Source organism: Tursiops truncatus, chromosome 4, assembly GCF_011762595.2.
Source record: "Tursiops truncatus isolate mTurTru1 chromosome 4, mTurTru1.mat.Y, whole genome shotgun sequence".
NCBI classification, from domain to species: Eukaryota; Metazoa; Chordata; class Mammalia; order Artiodactyla; family Delphinidae; genus Tursiops; species Tursiops truncatus.
In genome coordinates, this window is record NC_047037.1 from 3,000,264 (window position 1) to 3,015,887 (window position 15,624).

At 45.6% G+C, this 15,624-nt stretch overlaps 1 protein-coding gene and 1 long non-coding RNA gene across 9 annotated transcripts in view; one reads left to right on the plus strand and one right to left on the minus strand.

Annotated features, from left to right (window-relative positions):
- The window catches only part of THRB (thyroid hormone receptor beta), a 393,899-nt gene extending 379,612 nt beyond the window's left edge, over positions 1–14,287 (plus strand). For all 8 annotated transcript variants that reach the window (XM_019948600.3, XM_019948604.3, XM_019948599.3 and 5 more), the window contains 2 exons: positions 5,046–5,304; positions 9,427–14,287. In XM_019948600.3, the coding sequence (XP_019804159.1) occupies positions 5,046–5,304; positions 9,427–9,668 (501 nt within the window). In that variant the 3' untranslated portion in view covers positions 9,669–14,287. The remainder of the gene's footprint in view (positions 1–5,045; positions 5,305–9,426) is intronic.
- The window catches only part of LOC141278515 (uncharacterized), an 87,860-nt gene that overhangs the window by 6,450 nt on the left and 65,786 nt on the right, over positions 1–15,624 (minus strand). The window lies entirely within an intron of this gene.

Genomic DNA, 15,624 nt, shown 5'->3' on the forward strand with positions numbered 1-15,624 from the left:
CGACCTGCCTGGCTCCAGGCGCAGGAAAACATGACAGCCATCGCTCCATCAGTCAGCACCTGTGATGTCCCGGTTGCCACGCCCAGGTTCGCCACATTAAATCCAGTCCTGCTAACAGATCAGCAGGATGGCTCTAATTAACCCCATTTCACAGATGGGGAAAATTAAGATCGAAGAGATGAATTTCACCCACTCAAGGTGAGGCCCTGGTTCTTTTGAGTCTCCATCTGTATTATTTCCACTACATATCCCAGCAAGATGGCTGTGTGGTTTCTTCATCCTCAAGGACAGGTGAAATGACCCTCACAGAGCAAGGATCTTAAAATCTCCTTAAGTCTTCCCTCTTAGAAGCTCACCCTTTCTTGCCCCACCTTCAGGGCACACTGAAGAGCTCACCCACCAGAGCTCATAGACTTTCCTCGGGACACTTCATCCCAACTGTAGCCGTCCTACCATGTGGGAGCTGAGAGCACGGGCTCCGCAGGGGCGAGCGTCCTTGATTAGTTATCAGATGTCTTCAAACCTTGGTTATCTCATCTTTAAAATAGGAGTCAGAGTAAGATCTACCTCTTAGAACTATTAGGAGGCTTCAATGGGATAATTTATGGGTAGTGCCTGGGTCATAAATGTTCCATAAATTTCAGCTGTGAATTCTGCTGTTCTTTCATCTATTACATTACCATTCTGTCTCTAATCTTTTTTTTTAATCAAATGGGGTTGATGATGTTTTCCGGAGAATCTTCCCCTTCGAAAAACCCCACCAAGGGCCAATCTGTTGCTCTTCAGACCTCCAAGAGGTCCCAGAAAGACAGTAAACAGAGAGGGCCACGTCCGGCCCCGGGCCCCTTATGGAAGCTACCTGAGTGCCAGGGAACCTAGTATCCCCCAGAAGGAGGCTTAGTGTCCTCACCTGGAATGACCCCATCCCACCGTGGCCTCCAGTTCACGTGCGTCTGAGTTTGCAGTCAAGGGAGCCCGCTAGGATCCTGAGAGACCTCAGACCCTGATAGGGACCCTTCTCGTGGCCATTTCTGAGCCTGCACAGAAGCCACACCCGGAAGGACAGAGCACTGGGCTTCGGGACGCAGGGATCCATCTGGTCGTAGGCCTTGCTGAGACAGAGCGTATGCCTCCTGGTCACCCCCGGCCGCAGGGTGCTGGGGGCCAGGTGCCACGCGGGCCGCCAGCAGCCGCATGGTGGGGACCACTCGTACCCACCCCAGGGGAGCCGGCGAGCCCTGGACGAGGAACTGTGACTTCTATCTGTATTTGGTGTGCTTTTCCATGCCTCTGACCATTTTTTTAAATTAACGTCTATTAAAGTTTTGGAGGCTGTTACAGGAATCATACGTATTCATTGGAGACCGACACAGCACAATAAAGGCAACGATTCATGGTAACACCACCAGGCGATAAACTGCTGACATTTTGGAGCGTAGTTCCTTTTCTCAAATCTGTGTGTGTATACACACGTACATATATACACACACATACATATATGGAATATATGAATATAGTTTGTACCATAATGAACGTTCTACTTAGGAAACTACCTTTTCAAACTTTCTACTAAAGAGTAAGGGGCACATATCATAAGGGTGCAGGTCAATGAATTGTCACAGACCCAACACACCCGCGTAACCAGCACCAAGATAAAGACACGGATCACTGCCAGCACCCTGGTGTCTAATGCCTTAACTTTCTACCCTCAGCTGTAGAACATAACATTTAAGTATTCTCTCATGAAATAATATTGCTTAACTCTACAGTTCATTACTTTTTAAATTGTTATACAATTTTTAAAGGTTACTTTCCATTTAGTTATTACAAAATATGGCTCTATTCCCCGTGTTGTACAAGACACCCTTGAGCCATCTTATACTCAGTAGGTTGTATCCCCCCTCCCCTCCCCCCTACTGGTAACCACGAGACAAAATAATATTTAATGACCACATAGTATGCTAAGGAATAGCTCTCCCATAACTTAGGTTATCTGCTGTTACAGGATCTTTAGCTCACATCCAGTTTTTCACTAATACAAATATTCTGCAGCGAGCATCCTGGTACCTATGCCCAGTTCACAAAGCTGCCTATTTCCTAAGGGCAAATCCTGGAAGTGGAATTTAAGGGCCTTGGCTACACCTTTTAGGGCTCTCGATACGTGTTGCCAAGTTGCCCTCTAGAAAGTGTGTACCCTCTCGCGGCTGCGCCGTGGACACCGGCTTCCTCTGACGCCAGGTACCATCTTTCGTTCCCGTGCACTGGGTTGAGTTTGTTTCCCTGGACCTCTCTTGGTCCTCTCTCTCCGGGCTGTGCCCTCTTTTCTCAGTCCCTGGTGTCTGGAAAGAACTCCGTGGAGTTTGCTAGCTCTACAACTTGAGCTAGCCTGTCAGTCCTGTGTTCCCCTTTGAATACCCACCAGAAAATGTTTTTCAGAAAACGTAAAGCTCGTGGAAACCGGCCTCTGAGAGATATGTCAGTTAAAGAATGAAAAGAAGCCTTCGCCACCAACAGCCACAAACACGCCGTGCACTTATGTCCTTGGCAAGGCTGAGGGCTCAGCACGCAACTTTTCAAGCATGAGTTGCGGCGAGCTTCTCCCTTCAAGTTTCCCTTAGGAATTTACATCTGCTTCAAAGTCATGATTTCATCTCTCTTTCAACCCTGATATTTTGTAGTCTCCAAACTGAAAAAAAATGTGGGCGGGCGGCTACTTTGACAGCAGAGATGCGTACGTTTCTGGTGTTTGTGGCCTCCTGAGGGCCTTTACCCTTTGACACCCTCTTTGGAACGCCGAAGAGGGAAATGAACTGTGGAGGCCCTGAGCTACCTGTGGAGTGGGCTGGAGACCCCAGGTGGCCTCGGGGACCAGGAGTTTCGTGCCAGAGGCAATCTGACGCATCTGCTGTTCAAACCGCACTTGCGATAGTTTTCTGCTAAGATCTATGCCAGCCTGCCAACCGAGGGCTTCGAAAGCTCTGACGTCACTGCGGGCAGAGCTGCCAAAAGCGCACCTAAGAATCACCTGTTAGAGTGCAGGGCACTGGCGTCCCTGCCAATCAACCCGAGTGACGCTCTCCCAGGAGCCTCTCTGCCTGGCAGGCCCTTTCTGGAGCGTTCTCGCAATGGAAGTCTTTTGGCAGGTGACTAAGAGGTTGTTTGCCCACGTGCGGAAACAGGCCTCAGCAGGATCCTGCAAACCCCTCTTAAAGGAAAAGGCATCTGGCCTAGTTTTTAAACCGTTGGTGATCCTTGACAAATCCTTATTCTGCTTGTATTGAAATTTTAACTCTTGGCTGCATACTATGTGACAGCTTAAAAAAAAGAAAACAATGGTTTTATCTGATGAGTCATTTCTCTTTGCTACTCTATGTCCGTGGTTCTCAAGAGTGGGGTCCCTGAACCAGGTGCGTGGGCATCACCTGGGAACTCAGAGAATGCAGACACCGAGACTGCAGGGCCAGCAGTGTGTGTTTAACAAGCCCTCGGTGACAGTGATGGGGCTGCAGACAGGACCGCTGCCCTCGGCAGTTAAGCCAGTGTCCACACACTTGAGCCAACTTTCCACTTGCCTGTGGAGGATCTAGCTAAGCTCTGGTCTCCTGTTTCCTACCAGGCCCCAGGGCCAGGAATCCAAGGATGTAACTGAGGAGTACAAATTAGAGCCTAATTAAAAGCAAACTGCAGTCATTTTTTTTTTTTAATGAGTAGAAGGAGAGAATTCACACGAATGGATTCCAGAACCAAATACAAAATGCCTTTTATGCTATAGAGAAAGCAAAGCAATTAAACAGTAAGGTGGGTAGGTTGAGTTAGTAAAAAATATGAAATATCCCGTATTTTAAAGGTAATTCAGTAGTATTACTTTCAGTCTGACATAATATCCTAAATTGAACCAGTCAGGTGTTGCCAAGAGTATTTCCCAAAAGAGAACTGGTACCTGCTTTAATGAAGAGATAGAAATTACGTGTCATTACACGTTCGTCGTTTACGGAAACGCACACCCAAAGCCCTTCGAAGAGCGAGCTCTCCCCTTCTCTTGGCCTTGGATTCTGACAGAGCTGGCTTCCACCCCTCGCCTCACCCACAAACACTCATGGGACTCCCTAGCATGTCGCTCGATCTCTCAGTGCCTGAATTTCCACACCTGTCAGTAAAACTGGAATTAGAATATTTACCTCGCTGCATTGCTGCGAACATTAAACAAGGTGACGCATGTAAATCTTAGCACGATGCCCAATTCGTCAAAAACACCCATTAACTAAGTCTTTCAAACTACTTTGATGACGGCACTTAAACATTCTCCCCCTCCAGAAAATCAAACTCTCATTTTTTATTATTTCTCTTCACAAAGTTTTCTTTTTTTAAGTTTATTATTGATGCTGTTATCACATTATCACAAACCCTAATTAACAGGGCAACCAAATGAGCTTAAAATGAGATTAGGACACTGGCGGAAAGATCCAGCATGTGGAGTGATTCTGGTGCGCGAGGTGCTGAGGAGAACGTAACGACCTAGGAGCCAGGAGGTCTGGATTCTGGTCTCACCTCTGGCTCACTAGGTGACTGAGCAAAGCTGGGACATCTCTCGGTCTTGTGGGTGACATGCATCTGTAAGCGACCTCCTCGTTCTTGGCCTTTTAAGAGATTCAGGGAGCAAAGTTGCTTCGAAAAACGGAGCAGGGCAGTTGCCAGCTGAACGGTGGAGTCAGCTGTTGACTGTTAGAGCTACCAGACCAAAATGGGGGTGCATTTAGGCAGGTCTCCGTTGGTGGTGTAATAGACACCCCCGTGACTAGCACAGTTTCACATGTGACTGGAATATAATGCAAACCACCAAGATTAAAGTTGGTGAAGATTACGAGCAGTCTGGAGTATGAAAAATGGTTGTGGCCATCTGCAGCCGAGCAGGAAGGGAAGGCCACGGGCTCACAGAGGGCAGGACGGGTGCTGCTTGCGGGGGACCGTCCCCATGGCCCTGGAGGCCCCGTGCGCGCTTCCTAACTGGCAACTGCTCCTTGCTGACGTGCCCTGGTTCTTTTCAGCTGCCATGCGAAGACCAGATAATCCTCCTCAAAGGCTGCTGCATGGAGATCATGTCCCTTCGCGCTGCTGTGCGCTACGATCCAGAAAGTGAGACTTTAACCTTGAACGGGGAGATGGCGGTGACTCGGGGCCAGCTCAAAAACGGGGGTCTCGGGGTGGTGTCCGATGCCATCTTCGACCTGGGCATGTCGCTGTCTTCTTTCAACCTGGATGACACTGAAGTCGCGCTCCTTCAGGCCGTCCTGCTGATGTCTTCAGGTGAGTGTGCCCAGACTGGGCATCCAGAGAGCTCGCGCTTGTCTGGTGTGCATTCAGATCACTTGATGAGTTTCCGGTCCCCCGGTAGCTTCAGAATCACGTCTCGCTCCCCTCCAGCAAGCGAGCGAGCGGGGGTTAGCCGACGGCCTGGGACCTGAAGGTGGGTGTCGGGCTCCTGATGCTTTCTGCAGTCTCCCCGTGTAGTGGGGAGGGAAAAGAGGAGCCGTGCTAAAGACTCGATGAAATGGTCCGCCTTCCATAGACGCTGCCCGGCCTGCCTGGGGCGGTCGGCCAACCTGCCCCCCTCTGGTTTTGTGTGTCCTGGACTTCGCACAGGATGCTGGTGTCACCCATACCCTTAGCCTGTGTGGTGGGCAGGCTCTGGCACGGCCTTCCCTTTTCCTCCTCTTCTGATGTTCACCCCCTCCTGTTGAGTGTGTGGGAACCCATGACCTACTCCACTTAGAATCTGGGGAATTCAGTGTCACCCATGTGACTGTGTGACATTATATTATACGCGAGTCCCTCTTGGGAGCAGATGTGCTCTGACAACTCTCCTTGCTCAGGTGACAGGGAGCTGCTTGTGGCCCCTGGAAGCCGAGGGCAGTCTCCAGTCGACAGCCAGGGAGAAGCCAGGGCCCTCGGCCCATCAGTAGAATTATCCTTAAAGAAATAAAATGTGTAACTCATCTAAGGCCTCCCTGTGTGACCTCGAGGGAAGCTGCTAGGGTCTCTGGCCTTCAGTGTCCTTGAAAATAAAGAAACTGCACAAAGTAAGTGCAGAGCAACATCATGTTGATCTTCTGTCTGGATCAAAAGTTACAGGATCCTGTGGAGAATTTATCTGGCACATGCAAAGAGAGAGAGGAGACGGGGAACAGAAGGGAGATTCAGCAGAGCCTCAGAGCAGCAGCATGAAATAGGAAGGAAAACACGAAATTAAAATGCACAAATTGCAATTTGAGCTGGATAGCAGATTTCAAAAGCCAGCATATTTTGTTTAAACTCAGAAGGGTGCATTGAGACAATAGCCCTGATTCTTCCTTTCAGATTAAGCAGAACCCTACTTAGAGTTTTACTAATACAGATATTTCAATAACTAGACACGTGGAGCGTGAATGTATGCGATCAGAGCCACAACCTGAGAAGTGGGCAGGGGGATGGTAGGGCTCCCTGAAGCTGTATGAGGAATTCATTCAGGTTTATACAGTTCTTTTTTTTTAATTTTTATTGAGGTATAATTGTCATATAACATTGCATTAGTTTCAGGTGTACAAGATAATGACTGGATATTTGTATATCCAACCCCATATATAGTTGCACATTTTTCTCTTGCGATGAGGACTTTTACGCTCTTAGCAACTTGCAAATGTGCAATTACAGTGTTATTAGCTATAGTCACCTGTACATTACATCCCTATGACTTATTTATTTTATAACTGGAAGTTTGTACCTTTTGACCCCCTTCACCCATCTCACCCACCCACCCCCGTCCTCTGGTACCCACCAATCTGCTGTGTCTGTGAGCTTGCTGGGGTTTTGTTTGTTTTTTAGATTCCACAAATAAGTGTGATCATACGGTGTTTGTCTTTCTCTGACTTATTTCACTTAGCCTAATACCCTCAAGATCCATCCATATTGTTGCAAATAGCAAGATTCCATTCTTTATGACTAAATAGTATTCCAGGGTGGGGTGTGTGTGTGTGTGTGTGTGTGTGTGTGAATCATATCTTCTTTATCCATTCATCCATCAATGGACACTTAGGCTGTTTCCACACTTTAGCTATGGTAATAATGCTTCAGAGAACATGGGGGGTGCAGATATGTCTTTGATGACTTAGCGATTTTGTTTTCTTCAGATAAATACCCAGAAGTGGGATTGTTGGGTCATATGGTAGCTCTATTTTAATTTTTTGAGGAACCTGCATACTGTTTTCCACAGTGGTTGTACCAACTTACATTCCCCAAAATAGTGCATAAGCGTTCCCTTGTTATTTTTCTTTTTGATAATAGCCATTCTGACAGGTATGAGGTGATATCTAATTGTGGTTTTGATTTGCATTTCCTTGATGATTAGTGATGCTGGGCATCTTTTCATGTCCCTGTAGGCCACTGGTATGTCTTCTTTGGAAAAATGTCTATTCAGATCCTCTGCCCATGTTTCAAGTGGATTGGTTGGCTTTTTGCTATTGAGTTGTATGAGTTTTTTATATATTTTGGATATTAACCCCTTATCAGATATATGATTTGAAAATATCTTCTCCCATTCAGTAAGTTGCCTTTTCATTTTGTTGATGGTTTCCTCTGCTGTGCAGAAGATTTTTAGTTTTACATAGTTCTCCTTGCTTATTTTTGCTTTTGGAGTCAAATCCAAAAAATCGTTACCGAGACCTAGGCCAGGTAGCTTACCACCTATGTTTTTCTAGGAGTTTTATGGTTTCAGGTCTTACATTCAAGTCTTTAATCCATTTTGAGCTAATTTTTGTATATGATATGAGACAGGGGTCCAGTCTCATACTTTTGCATGTGGCTATCCAGTTTTCCCAACACCATTTATTGAAGAGACTGTCCTTTCCCTGTTGTATATTCTTGGCTCCTTTGTCGTGAACTAATTGACCACATATGCATGGGTTTATTTCTAGGCCTTCTATTCTGTTCCATTGATCTATGTGTCCGTTTTTATGCTAATACCATACTGTTTTGATTACTATAATTTTGTAATATTATTGTAAATCAGAGAGTGTAACACCTCCAGCTCCGTTTTCCTTTCTCAAGACTGCTTTGGCTATTCGGGGTCTTTTATGTCTCCGTACAAATTCTGGCGTTGTTTAATCTATTTCTGTGAAAAATGCCACTGAATTTTGATAGGGATTGCATTGAATCTGCAGATTGCTTTGAGTAGCATAGACATTTTAACAATATTAATTCTTCCAATCCATGAGCATGGGATATTATTCCACTTTTTGTGTCTTCTTCAATTTCTTTCATCCGTGTCTTATAGTTTTCAGTGTATAGGTCTTTTACCTCCTTGGTTGAATTTATTCCTAGGTATTTTATTCTTTTTGATGCAGTTGGGAATGATATCTGCAAATAGTGACAGTTTTACTTTTTCCTTTCCAATTTGGATGTCTTTTATTTCTTTTTCTTGCCTAATTGCTGTGGATAGGACTGGTAATCCTATGCTGAATAAAAGTGGCAAGAGTGGGCATCCTTGTCTTGTCCTCTATCTTAGAAGAAAAGTTTTCAGCTTTTCATCATTTAGTATGATGTTAGCTGTGGGCTTGTCATATATGGCCTTTATTATGTTGAGGTACAGTCCCTCTGTACCCACTTTTGCAACCCAATCGCTTGCAGCCTAGATATTCCCCTGTCATCCAGCCTTCTTTTGACATCCTTCTATCATTTTTTTGAAACTGCCTTGATTCCTCTCCTACACCAGTGGTCCTCCCAAGACTTGGGGAGGTTTCCTGGGCTGTACATGGTCATGGTCTCCTCTAGCTCCAGCTTCCCACTGTGACTCTTCTCTGCACAGGGTGACCCTAGCGTCGCTCACGTCCCCTTTTCTTTTCATTTTAATTTCCCAAGACACCACCAACCCAGGGCTGCTACGGTAGCAACCAAAGGTATAAGGGACGGGAAGGTAAACAACTAAAATTTGATATCGTGCTGCTTTGTCTTCACCAGCGTTTCTTCCCATCGGACATTCCTCCTCTGGCATCCAGGCCTCCTGAGATCTTCGCAATCTCTTTTCACACCTCTCTCTTCTCTGCATTTCCATGCTTGTCAAAACCCTTCCTTATTATGCAGAGTATTTCAGCTCTCTAGGCAAGGCTTCTCTTTCTGTAGCCTAGGAGGGAGGCATCCCCCTTCACACCCAAGGAGGTGATTTGTCTAAACTAGAGACATTTATCTGAACAAAGCATTGACTCGCTTCATGTAAGTTATGCCGCTCCGTGGTATCTTGGTCCCTGATGCCCCAGAGTTCCTATAGCCTCCATGCCCATTCCTAGGAGTTGAAAGTCCCCAGATCAGCCCACTTCACATGAAAGGGCTTGAACTGGACCAGGCAAGCCTTCTCATTTCTGCCTCCAAATTAACCTCCATCTTCTTTCTTCCCCTCAGACCGCCCAGGGCTTGCCTGTGTTGAGAGAATAGAAAAATACCAAGATAGTTTCCTGCTGGCCTTTGAACACTATATCAATTACCGGAAACACCACGTGACTCACTTTTGGCCAAAACTCCTGATGAAGGTGACAGATCTGCGGATGATTGGAGCCTGCCATGCCAGCCGCTTCCTGCACATGAAGGTGGAATGCCCCACGGAACTCTTTCCCCCATTGTTCTTGGAAGTGTTTGAGGATTAGACTGACTCATTCTCATAATTCCAACAGCACTGCTGGGTGTCATTTCATTCCATTGCCTAGCTCTTTTTTGTTTGTTCCTTTATTTCTTTGTGTTGGGAGGGATTGTTTGGGGGAAAGGGGAGGTAGTCCTTGGCCTAGACATGGATGAAATTGCCCCTTGAATGCGGGTACTTGTAACTACTGCATTTTGTTCTCCAGTCCTTTGATGTGAATGCTTTGGAGGTTTTACAGTTGTGGAGGTGGCAGGGGACAATCATTAATTCACCAGCACCAAGCCATCACCAGCTCCCATCTGTCCCAGTCAGAGACTGGAGCAAGCAGAATGGTGCGGCAGAAGACTAAAGAAGACTTAAAACCAAGACAATATCGTCATCTTGAACCTATCCTGATTTTTGCAGCACTCAGATTAGCACGTTGCAGACCACCTTTGGTTAGATGTGGCTTTCCGCTTACTAGGGAAAGGTCTGAACAAATTTTTACCTATTCAAGAGCATGCTGTTTTCAGCACTCTTTATTCTCTCTTAGCAGCCTAACCTGGAATGTATAGGAATATTTGTTTCCCAACAATTAGCTGTCCTTTCACTATAATTGTTACAATCCTATGATTTAATTCGAGTTATACAAGGGCATGACTCAAAGATGTGCAGGTGTTTGACTGATTGAGGCCAACTAGGAAAATAATTTCTTGCAGTAAGCCCAAAGAAATTCGAAGTCTTCACGAATGTCAGTGACTCAACAGTTTCCAAAAATTCACCTAGTGTTACCTCATAGTAAGAAGGCTTCTCACAGTTTAGGCTCAGAGAAAATTCCCACAAAAATCAAACCTATTTCACGGTGTTGTCGCTGTTCGGTGACATCGGACCCCTCACCTCCCAAACTCCTGAGGTTATTCGGCCTGGTTGCATCTCTGCTGAGCTGACAACACACCTCCCTATGGATCAACCCTTCTGACCAAGGAGCGATAACAAGCTGAAATCTAAGTCTTGTTCTGGAGGGATGCCGGGGAGAGATGAGTGCAGTTGCGTTCTAAGTTGAAGGAAATGCAGCACTCTTAGAGCCTCCTCTCATCCCGGTGCTCTGAGGTTGCTTCCTTCTGGTCTTAGATCCTCAGGCTCTTTGCTTTACTTACAAGTGTGTCCTAGGCCCCTTTTCCCTCTGACTCTGAGGCTTGGCTCTCACCAAACAAAGCCTGGTGCAGCCACTGACCCTCTCTGTCCCTCTGATAGCCTTGCCCTGGAAGACACTCAGCAGGAAGCACCTGTAGACCATGCACACGAACCCTCACTCACCCTCCCTGCCCAACCAGCCTCCCCAGTGACAAACGCTGGAGTAGGGTGTGCCCAGACGGCAAATGGTGCCCCTGGTCACTTCAATGTCAGAAGACGGGCAAAGGATATACCCATGCAATCGAATGTATCTCATTCTTCACTGGCATGGTAGACAGAAATTATTCCTCTGCCTGCCTTGTACTGCCTTATCCTGGAAGTATTTGGGAAAATAAGCCATATCAGTGAAACTTGCCTAAAAACCACGTGGATTCATTCTTTTTTAACTAGCCCAGAAGCCAGGGTGCCTGAGTTCTAGTGTGTGCTGTCAAGTGGTAGATGTGTGACCTTGAGTCCTGGTTTTCTCACCTGATGAATAGGTAGGTCATGAACTCTAAAATCCTTCCCGTCCTTAATACTGTACTAGTTTGGGGGATGGGAGAAGGGGGGATCAGGTTCTTTTGATGGTTTCTTTCACATTCAAATTTCTAACTTTATTAGACAGAAATTGTGGCCCTCTTAACAGTTAAGGAAAGTATATGTGGTGTTGATTCAAAATAGGAATTTGACATACTTCTCATCAGTTATTTAGAGAAAGGCATGATGGCTTTGGGAAAGGAAGAACAGCATTAAAAATCCCAAGTGTGACCAGAAATAATCTGGGAGGAAAATGATTTGTTTAAAGTGCTAAAGCAATTATACTGGCTTCTGGGGAGGAAAGAAAACAAGAACAGCACTATGGAACTTGCTAACCAGAGAAAGGAAATAGGTGGAGAGGTTGAAATTATGAACATGAAGTTCACGGGCAGACTACTGGCTTTGACTTATCTACAGTGTTTTGGTTCTGTTTTCTTAGGCAGCCTCTAGCCAGTCTCCTCAAGCCCTCATGTTAACCTCTCAGCTCCCTCCATTGACTCTCCTTGGAGAACTACTCTTTGAAACATAAGCGTTTCATCACCTTCTCTGCTCTGGGGCAACTCTGAGAAGCTTTTCAGGGTGGGGCAGGTTTTCCCTCCGAAGGGAAGGAGAGAAAAGCAAGCAGGGGGATCCTGGAGGTTCTCCTCGGTCAGCAGAGCTCCCCAGGAAAGTCCCCTCAGTTTGTTTGACAGAGATTCCCCAGTGCGTCAGACACCCCCAGATTCAGTGTAGCTAACAGAGCCTGATCTAAAGCTGCACTGCAGTACTTTAGGGATTAACAGGATTGGCCACTGGCCCAGCAGTTTGGTAGATCTACAGCCACCCAACCAGCCCCAAGTAAGTATGTGTGACCCTTGGCTCCCTACACGATTGCCTTAAGCAGGCAAACCCCTGATCTAAACATCTTGTCGAAGGCTGACTACTTTATACTGAGTAGGACAAGCCTTCAGGTACTTCAGGTTGAAAGGAAAGGCCATAAGGACTGAAAGCACAACCCCAGTGGTCAAGGTGACTCATTCCTTCTGTAACTGATTGAGGTACTTAGTGCACCTCAAGACTCCATCCTATAAAACTCGATTAGGAGGGATCTGCTCTGGATTATTTTAAACGTTTTTTCTTATGTTGTCCAGACTTTCAAATCAAATGTGGACTGACTGAAACCCTTCCCAGCGGGGAGACATCCCAGTAGAGGAGAACACACCGTACAACTGGGATTCCTATTTATAAATCACTTAAATTTGGGGTGTCCGGTGTGTGTGTATATGTGTGTGTATGTATGTGTGTGTGTGTGTGTGTGTGTGTGACCCTCAAGTGTACTTTGCTCTTCAATTAGACGTGAAGCATTTCTAGAAATAGTGACAAAAGTTAAGATCTTTTCTTCTTTACGATTCTGCTCAAAACACCACATGCCGCCTCCGAGCTTCTGCTAGTCACATGAGCCTCGGTCCTCAATGGCACACTTTGCCGTGTTGCTGCCTCAGCCCTGTGATGCCTCTCACCTGCGCCCCGAGAGACGCCTCTTCCACCTGCAGCGCGGTCATCGGACCGCCCAGCCCGGCTCCACCCCCGCGTCGCCTCTGAGTGAACAGGGGTGCAGGCTTGGTTCCTCCTCAGCCCTAAACCCCCTCAGACCCAGCCTCCATGAACTGCGGATGCCCTCAAAGCATGTCACTGTCCGTGATACATTTTTATTCTATGGACCTCTAACCCATTCGTGTCATGTTGACCTTTTGCTGCATGAGTCATAAAATATGAAACTGGTCTCATGGTTTTTGAAACGTAGCCAGCATTTGTAAGGCTAAACCTTTTTCGTAAACTGAATTGAAGTGAATAACCAGGCCACAGTTCCTCTTCAAAAGGAGAACGCTTACAGACATTTGAATCTCGTTGTCCTTTCCAATGGCTACGGCATCAAGGTTCTAAAATAAGCTCGTAATTTTTCCTGTTATTTTAATAATATGGAGATATTAGCATAGTGTTTCTTTTGATAGGGACAGACTATAATCCATATTTAAATTTTATAGAGAAGAAATTTTATTGTACTGTGATGTAGATATTTATTATCCAGGTAAGGATTTGCCCGGTGTGTATTTTTTACAATTGAAACATTTTACTTTAATCTTTAAAAGAAAAATAAAAACTTTAAACACACACACACGCACACACACAGACTAAGGGAAAAAAAGGTTTGGCCTTATCACAGAAGTTTTACTGTGCTGTACAAATGTTTGCAAATGCAAAAAGTGTGCATTTCTAGTGTGTTTCTACATTCATTAATGCCGCCTTCAAGAGCAATATCGTGCAGATACAATGCTGTTTGTGGCTTTCTGTTGCACAGTTAAAGCTGACCCACCTTATGCACAAGACAATCAGATTTAACTCTGTCCTCCTCAGGATGCAGATGATACCCATGTACGTTGCGGAGCACAATGCAAGACAAAGGAAGACACTTTGATTACATGTGTATTGCTGACATAGACGATGTCAGGGCATGCATGAGTTGACATTATGCCACCCCTTTCTTTTAGTTCTTCCTAATTGGCATTTTTCATCTGATTTTAGAGCCAAATTAGTTATGAAGCCTTTCTTCAGAGAAAACACCTTTTATCCCCCATCATGTTTTCATGTCCTGAGAATCAGAAAAATTCAACAGAATAGGAAAAGATTTACAGTCATCGGAAGATTTGTTTTGCAAACGGTGTTAAGTGATATTGCTAGATCGGTAATATTTTTTTCAGCCTAAAACTCTATTGAAATCTGTGATCAAAATGTTTTAAACTATCCAAAATGAAAATTTGTATATTTGGGAAAAATGGATTTTTACATAGCTTTTGTATGCAGATATTAAATTGTAATTATGACTATAGCGGGCGTAGATAAACTCATAAGCTACAATTCTAAAAAAGAAAAAAAAGAAAAAGCTTATAACGGATATAATTTCCTGTCTCTTTTTTAAATATTATTATTTCCTACATAAGCGCAGGGTTGCCTACTCTTCTCATCTCGCTGCTTCCAAAGGAAGGAAAACAGGGATGTAAGGGCATTTGTTTCATAAACATCCACTAGAATTAGCAAATATTCTTGGGAGGAGGGCATGGGGGGATGGAGGGAAGTAAAAGGCTAATGGGAGATATCCTCTTTGGAAGGGGCCACAGAAATGGGGTGAGGAGGGAAGAGTGAAGTTTTTGCAGCTAAAGGAGTACATTCATCATTTTATCTCAAAATGTTCTAGAATATTATTAATGGAATTATACTACCATCAGCTATCAATATACGTCTCAATCCCCAATCCTCTGAACACATGTGAGTTAGGACTCTTGCTGTGATTGAGTGGCAAAAAAAAGCGCCTAATGGGAATATATTGTCCCTAATATCTGGCAAGTCCAGGAGTGAGATGGCTTCAGGCATGGCTGGATCTGGGCACTCAGTACGTCAGGATGTGCCTCTTTTCATCCCTCTGTGCAGATCTCCCTTTGTACAAATTTCCTTCAGGTGGACTTCATGCTCACATAGCCTTTCCTCCTATGGTGGCCCCTGGTAGCTCCAAGATTAGCCTTCTAGCTCCAAACCAGTGGAAAGAGAGTTTCTCTTCCCCAACAGCTCCAGTGAAAATCCTGAGCCTACTCCTCACTGGCCCAAATTGAGTCATGTGCCCATTCCTGAGGCAGTCACGGTGCCAGGGAGGACAGATATGCTGATTAGCTTAATCCTCTGAAATCCTGGAACTGGGTGGAGGAAAGAGGGATAACGAGCCCCATCTAAACTGGACCAAGGGTTGAGTCAGGAATGGTTCCTCAAAGAATATTCTAAGTCTTACTACTATAAGAAGTGGGAGGAACAGCAAGCAAGCAAAAGAACAAATGCCCACAGCAATGGTTCGGTCTGAAAGCACATGCATTTCTGATTCAGCAACAAGTCTCCTGAACAGGGAGGAAGCTCAGCACGATTTGGCCGGGTCGTGCAAGACCATCTTCTAAGGGACCAGGTGAACCACTGCATCTCCGGACGGCTCCCGTGGGACTGGGGAAGTAATTCATCTACCAGCTCAAAACACCATGGTTGTACACGCGTGTACAACCAGCTTGTACACGCCTGGCCACAGAGCAGCTCTGGGGGTGTCTCTTGCTTCGGGAGCAACAGCAATCCCCCAAGTGGAGAAAGTTCTCTCCACTTCCACAGCTGGGCACAGTCCATCTAGACTGGGTGACAGACCAGGTGACGAGTGGGGTGAAACAAATGGCCCAGGCCCTGGGCAGACAACCGGGGTTAGAGGA